Consider the following 6,959-nt stretch of genomic DNA (forward strand, 5'->3'; position numbering starts at 1 on the left):
CACTGCATCCGACCGGCCTGCACTGCATCCCGAACAGCCTGCACTGCATCCCGAACAGCATGCTCTGCAACCCCCCGCATCCCGAACAGCCTGCATCCATCCCACACTGCATCCCCTGCATCCATCCCATCCTGCCCACACTGCATCCCCTGCATCCTGCCTGACCTGCATCCATCCCATCCTGCCCACTCTACAATCCGCTGCTTCCAGAGCAGGGCACGCTGCATCCCAACCGGTCCACTCTGCGTCCCAACCAGCCTGCATCCATCTCGTCCCACCCACACAGCACCTCCTGCATCCCAAGGGACCCACACGGGTATCATCCTGGACATCCCTCCCGACCAGCCTGCACCCGCCCTGCAGAGCGTTCCCCGCGTCCCGACCGCCGGCGCCGCTCACCTGCGGGGCGAAGAGCCCCAGGCCCTCGGTGCTCAGGCGGAGCGGGAAGCGCCGCGGGAGCTGCAGGCAGGCGGAGCGGAGCCGTGGGGCGGGGGCAGCGCGGGGGCCTTGGCCCGCGGCCGCACCGGGACCCCCGCCGGGCCCTACCATGGCACCGGTGACGGTCCAGCGCAGGGCGCCGGCCGTGAAGTACACGAAGGCCGCGGAGTTGGCGACGAACTCGGTGACRCCCACGAGCAGCATGGGCTCCTCCGCCACCGGCAGCGGCACCGGCGCCGCCGAGAAGGGGCTCTGCTGCCGCCGGCCCACGCCGAAGAACTCCCCCTGCGTGGACGCATGCATGCACGGATGTACAGACGCATGGACGCMCGGATGTACAGATGCACAGATGCATTGATGCATGGATGCAGGCACATACAGATGTGCAGACACGATGCTGGGGCCAGCCCAGCCCTGTGGCCGGTGCCGGGTACCGGTGCCTGCAGGGATGGCTCTACCTTAATGCTGAGGTCCCCGTGCTCCGCCGTGATCTCCGGCTCCTGCAGCAGCGAGTAGTCGATGGCAGCGAAGGGGTCCAGCTGGACGGACACTGCAGGGCCACGAGTCAGGGTGAGTCGAGYCTCATGGCCCCTGTGTCCCCTGCTACATCCCCGTCCCTGTCGCCATGCCCCCATGCTCCCCACCTCTCCAGCTGTCCAGTGTGTCCTGCAGCCTGCGCACTTGGCGCTGCAGCTCCGTGCAGAGCTGCAAGCAGAGAGCGGGCGTCAGCAGGTGCCGCGTGGGGACACGGCGGGGACGGGGACGCTGCYGGGCACTCACGTGCTTGTTGAGCTCCAGGCGCAGGGGTCCCTGCAGCGCCGGCGCCAGCAGGTTGTAGAGCCAGCTGTGGGGACAGACGCTGAGCCCCGGGCGGTGTGACCGCGGGGCGCCCGCCCGCGCGGGGACACGCGTCACCTCTGCCCGCCATGGAACTCCAGGCGCAGGCTGCCGATGCTGGAGTGACAGTCGGTGCTCCGGACGGCGGGACGGCCCCCGGCATCGGCGCCCACCGCCAGCACCGCCGCCACGGCCACGTCACCCGCGTGCACGTCCACGGTGCCACCGTCCTGGCTGCGGGCGGAGAGCGGCTGAGCCGGGGGTGGCCGGGGGTCCCAGGCCCCCCCTCCCGTACCCCAAATGTGACACTCACACTGGCCAGAGCTGGGCTGCCCACTCTGCGTGGAGCTGGAGCTCCGCGCGCCGCAGCGAGAGCCGCACGCCCACGGCCGGCGCAAACTCCGCGGAGGAGTCGTTGAGCTGCAGCCCCTGCACGCGGAGCCTGCGGGGATGTGGGCTCAGCCGGCYGCCCCACGCAGGGACGTGCAAGGCATGCGTGGGGGACACCCAGGGGACGTGTAGGATGCACAGGAGCCATGCAGGGAAGATGCAGGGGACACGCAGGGGATGCACAAGGGATGCAAGGGAACATGTGGGGGACACACAGAAGACATGTAGAAGATGAACAGATGAACATGGGACACACACGAGGGACACGCAGGGGGCACGCAGGGGACAGCTTGGGACATGTGAGGGACACGCTGGGGACACACAGGGAACACCTGGGGGACATGCAGGGGACACGCGGGGCACGCGCGGGGCTCACCGGGGCACGGCGAAGCGCAGCTCGCCCAGCAGCGGCACGCGGTAGGAGCCCGTCAGGTTGAGCTCGTGCTCGGCGCGCAGCAGCGCGTGCAGCGCGTGCAGCCCCAGCCGGTGGCCTGCGCGGGAGCGGGGCTCAGCGCCGCGCCGGGGCGCCCGCGGCGCCGCCAGCACCGCGACAGGCACCCACCGTAGTCCAGGGCGCTGCGGGTCACCCTGCCCTTGATGCCGGCGGTGGCAGTGCCCAGCACGGGGCTGGCGTCCAGCAGCAGCAGCAGCAGGGCCAGGCTGGCCATGGCAGCGGCCCCGCGGTGCCCAGGGGCGGCTGTGCGGAGYGGCACCGGGAGCGGGATGAGGCCGGGATGCTCTGTGCCGGGATGCTCTCGCACCGCCCCGGCYGCCCTCACCATTGGCACTTATAGCRAGGCCAGGCGCAGCGGGTGACACCGGGACGGCCACGGGGACAGTCCCGCCACCGCCGCTTCCCGCACGTGCCGGGCCCGAAAGGCCGCGCTTGCCCAACGCGTGACTCAGAGGGGAAGCGGCGCCAGCGGCACCGGCCTGGGAGAGCAGCGCCCGGGGGCTCCCACGCAGCACCCAGGCTCCCACGCAGCACCCAAAGGCCCAGACACTGTCCCAGTGTCTCCTTTGGGGGCTGCACGCCCCAGGCGGCAGGGCACGTGTGTCTGGGCACAGTCGTGCCCTGGGGACACAGCCATGTGCCCGGCATGGGCACAGCCCGGCCCCAGCCCAGCAGGAACCGTCAACAGGGCCCCGGGCTGCCCGCACGGCCTGGGGCTGCCGACGTGGCACAGGCTGCTGCCGTGTCCCCAGCTGCTGATGTGGCACTGACCGCCCGTGGCACTGACCGCCCCCTGGCACTGACCGCCCATGGCACTGACCACCCCGTGGCACTGACCACCCCATGACACTGACCACCCATGGCACTGACCACCCCATGGCACTGACCACCCCGTGGCACTGACCGCCCCATGGCACTGACCACCCTGTGGCACTGACCGCCCCCTGGCACTGACCACCCCCTTGGCACTGACCGCCCCATGACATTGACCACCTCATGACACTGACCACCCCATGGCACTGACCACCCCCTGGCACTGACCGCCCCATGACACTGACCACCTCATGACACTGACCGCCCCCTGGCACTGACCACCCCCTTGGCACTGACCGCCCCATGACACTGACCACCTCATGACACTGACCACCCCCTGGCACTGACCACCCATGGCAGTGACCACCCCATGGCAGTGACCACCCCCTGGCACTGACCGCCCCCTGGCACTGACCACCCCATGGCACTGACCACCCTGTGGCACTGACCGTCCCCTGGCACTGACCACCCATGGCACTGACCACCCATGGCACTGACCGCCCATGGCACTGACCGCCCCCTGGCACTGACCACCCATGGCACTGACCACCCCCTGGCACTGACCACCCATGGCACTGACCACCTCATGACACTGACCACCCCCTGGCACTGACCACCCTTGTGGCAGCGCCGGTGGCTGCACCGTGTTCAGCACCCTGCACCGGGACCCCTCCATGGCTCCCAGGACCCTGTGCCGGGGCGCGCTCCCGTTGCGGCTCCCTGGGACACAGCCGGGCACTCTGTGCCCTCAACGGTGGCATCACAGCCTAGGGAAGCTGTCGGTGCCACAAAGCAGGACCCAGTAACACCAGCACTGCCAGACACAGCCACCGGGACCCCCGGGTGCCAACCGTGTCCCCAAGCCAGCCCCATAGGCCCCCCAGCACCCAGCCCACACCCCGCTCTGCCCCCCAGCCTCACCATGCCGGGCACCCCGCGCTGGGGACCGCGGGGGTCCCGTGGTGGCGGCCACCTCGGCCATGTCCCGYGGTGACACCGGCGGCAGCGAGCAGCAGGGACCTGCTCCGGCAGCAACGTCCATCCTGTTGGCGGACGGGCTGGTCGGACCAGAATGTCACCCCGCTCCCCCTGTCCCTAATCCCTTCCGGGATGAGTCAAGCGCTGGTCACGGCCATGGGGGAACGGGCGCTGCTGGGGCATCCCCGGAACAGCCCCGCACGGCCACGTCCCGGCACGTGGCAGCAGGTCGGAGCGGAGACCTGGGGCACCAGCACCCGCTGCCGCGCACRGAGCCGCCCTCCCCGCGCCGCCTTCACCGCAACCGGCGCCAAGGRGCCACCGGAGAGCGAGGAGAGGAGACCACCGTGTGCCAGGCATGGCCAGGGCCTCTGCCAGGGCTCTGGGAAGGGCCCAGGCATCCTGAGCAGGGCCTGACACCCTAAACTCGGCCCAGCACCCTGAGCTCGGCCCTGGCCCCGGCCGCCCTGGCCCCATGGGCCGCTCGCAGCTCCCCGTGCAGCCACGTGGCCTCGAGCCCGGTCGCCCTCCTGCTGCAGCCCGACACCAGGACAGGCCACCAGGACGGGGCTGAGTGACCTTTCCCAGCACGGAGCCGTGCGGACRCCAGCCCGGGACATTCCCCTTCTCCTTCCCCTTCTGCCGGGAGCCGGAGCCCAGTCCAGCCCCTGGAGCGCTGCGGATGCCGCAGCCCTTGTGCCAGCGCAGCCCTGGCCAGGGATAATGGGGCTGGGGGCAGCAGGACGGCCCGGCCGCTGTGCGGTCCCTGCAGCAGCCCCCAGGCCCCGTCCTGCCGCCCCGCAGTGCGAGCGGGCGCCGGGAGAGGGACCCCGCGGGCCGGGCCAGCCGCTGCCGCCACCGCCAGGGCCGGGGACAAGCAGGAGCCAAGGGGACAAGCGGGGACAGAGGCTGCTGGCAGCGCTGGGAGACGGCGGGCAACCAGGGTGGGAATGGAGAGATGAGGGGGGTTCAGGGGGSGGGTGGGGCTCGAGGGGGGTGGCTAAGCTGCATCCCACCCGCCCAGGCAGCAGCTGAACAGGGTGCCTTGGTCACTGGCTCAGCCACGTCCCTCCTCCGCCCTGTCCCCTGCTCCGTCCTGTCCCCAGCTCTGCTCATCCCCCCGGARCGGCTGCAGCCAGGCAGCGGTGGCTCTGTCCCCAGTGCAGCTGGGGCCACTCAGCACTCRACACCTTTGGCATTACCTGTTTTTACAGGGATAGTGGCCTGTGCCTGCCCAGGCAAAGCTCTGTGCCAGGGCTATGAAGTGTCACCCACCCACCCAGGGCCCTGCACGTTCCAGCCGCTCYGCCAGCGCCAGGGCAGCGGGACACACCCGGGGACAGCAGCGCCCGTGCACACACGGCCCCTTACGAGCATGCAAGCACACGCACACAGGTGCATTTGTGCACACACCTGCAGCCAGGGCTGTGGCACTCTCTGTGCCTGCAGGGACAGGCTCAGGGCCACAGGCACCCGCCTGTCTGGGGCGGCTGCCTGCAGCGGCACCAGCAGCTCCAGAACAGCCCATGGGCAGGAACAGGGCACAGAGAGAAGGGGATGCCAAGGCCTGGATGCAGCTCTGGGACACAGCCCTGCCCCACAGGCAGCCTTGGGGCCCCACAGGGCTAGGGGAGCCCTGGCCACTCCATGGACCCCAACTAGAGCCACTCATGACTGCTAAGGGAGCAGCCAGCTCTGAGTCACGGGCGGCGAGCGCAGCAGCCGCAGCTGCCACAGGGTTGCACAAGCCTCTGCTGATGCAAGTTCCTGCTCTGCCACAGCCCGGCCAGCTGCAGCTCCAGCTGCTGAGCGCAAAGGGCAGCAGGGGGGTTCCTGTGCCAGCAGTGGGCACTGCCCCCTCATTGTGCAGGGTCCAGCCAGCACGGCAGCCCCCAGGGCACCTGGTCTGTGTCATGAGCACCAGTCCCAGGCTAGCCAGCTGGGGGAGCAGCCCAGCTGTACCCAYGTCCTAGGGCTCACGGAGGGGGCAGTAGGATGCCCAGGCTGCAGAGCCAACCCCAGATCTCTCTGTAGTGGAAAAGCCCCAGCTCTGGTCCCATCCAACCCAGAGCACCAAGGCAGAACCAGCCCTGCGGCTCAGAGCAGAAACCCACAGCCCAAACAAACCCTCTGTAGCCACAGGCTGGTGCCCATCCGGGGGCTGCCGGCAGGGCCAGGCTCCTCTGTGGGCACCAGCACCCCTGGAGCACCCACCCCAGCCTACACGAGGCTCCCAACAGTTTCACACRCTCCCAGGGTAGGAAAGGAGAAGCGCTCCTTGTAATCAGGGCTTGTTTAATAACAAAACTCCAGCTATTGTAGAACAATATTCTCCAGCATCATTGTAATATACAATACAGGGAATGCTCTCAGCAATCTGAGAAGGATACAAGGCACGGGGCCGGGAACACAGCCCCAGCAGGGCCACCTGGCCACCCGCAGCACGGTCCCATCATGAGACAGGCACTGCTGCCTCCTCGGTGCCGGGCTGGCCACGGTACCGGATCAGGCACCGGACCAGACACGGGCAGAGTCCTCGGCGGCGCGGAGCAGCCTCAGCGGCACAGGATGCGGTCGGCAGCCGGCATGCACGGAGCCTGTGGAAACGGCAAGAGCAGCCGGTCAGWGCAGGCACAGGGAGCCCCGGGGGATGGAGACGGGAAGCACCGGGGGAGAGCAGAGCTGATGAGACGGGCTGAACGGGGACATCGGCAGTGCCACCCGGCGGGGTGGCGCTTGGGAAGCTCGGCTGGGTCACTCGGTGCGAGAGGGACGTGAAGGGAGCGGGGCAGGGGCACGGATCCGCGCTCACCTCGGGAGGGTCTCCGGCGGGGGCGGCGCAGGGGGCGCCCGGCTGCAGCACGAGCTGCAGGTCCCAGATGTAGTCGATGACGTGCTGCAGGATCTCCACCTTGGAGACGCGCCGGTGCCGCGGCAGCGTGGGCACCAGCGCCCGCAGCCGCGAGTAGCAGCCCTTCATGTCGTAGAGCAGGGCGGCGGCCGCCGCCGCCTGCTCCGCCGCGCCGGGAGCCGCGGCCGCGCCGGGACC

General features: G+C 69.7%; 2 protein-coding genes across 2 annotated transcripts in view; both read right to left on the reverse strand.

Moving 5' to 3' along the window:
- LOC112949544 (bactericidal permeability-increasing protein-like) overlaps positions 1 to 2,333 on the reverse strand; it is a 5,153-nt gene extending 2,820 nt beyond the window's left edge. The window contains exons 1-9 of the mRNA XM_026041982.1: positions 2,228 to 2,333; positions 2,042 to 2,156; positions 1,589 to 1,717; positions 1,354 to 1,509; positions 1,219 to 1,282; positions 1,083 to 1,143; positions 897 to 988; positions 547 to 723; positions 400 to 459 (exon numbers count right to left, since the gene is read on the reverse strand). Of these exons, the coding sequence (XP_025897767.1) occupies positions 400 to 459; positions 547 to 723; positions 897 to 988; positions 1,083 to 1,143; positions 1,219 to 1,282; positions 1,354 to 1,509; positions 1,589 to 1,717; positions 2,042 to 2,156; positions 2,228 to 2,333 (960 nt within the window). The remainder of the gene's footprint in view (positions 1 to 399; positions 460 to 546; positions 724 to 896; positions 989 to 1,082; positions 1,144 to 1,218; positions 1,283 to 1,353; positions 1,510 to 1,588; positions 1,718 to 2,041; positions 2,157 to 2,227) is intronic.
- A 3,936-nt stretch (positions 2,334 to 6,269) lies between these two features.
- Positions 6,270 to 6,938, reverse strand: ID1 (inhibitor of DNA binding 1, HLH protein; the record flags this gene model as incomplete). The annotated part of the gene is made up of 2 exons (XM_026041983.1): positions 6,270 to 6,507; positions 6,723 to 6,938. Coding segments are annotated over 2 exons (258 nt in total), but the record flags the coding sequence as incomplete, so codon positions are not given.
- Between the last annotated feature and the right edge of the window lie 21 nt (positions 6,939 to 6,959).

Source organism: Nothoprocta perdicaria, unplaced genomic scaffold (assembly GCF_003342845.1).
Source record: "Nothoprocta perdicaria isolate Ctin4 unplaced genomic scaffold, notPer1 scaffold_3, whole genome shotgun sequence".
NCBI lineage: Eukaryota > Metazoa > Chordata > Aves > Tinamiformes > Tinamidae > Nothoprocta > Nothoprocta perdicaria.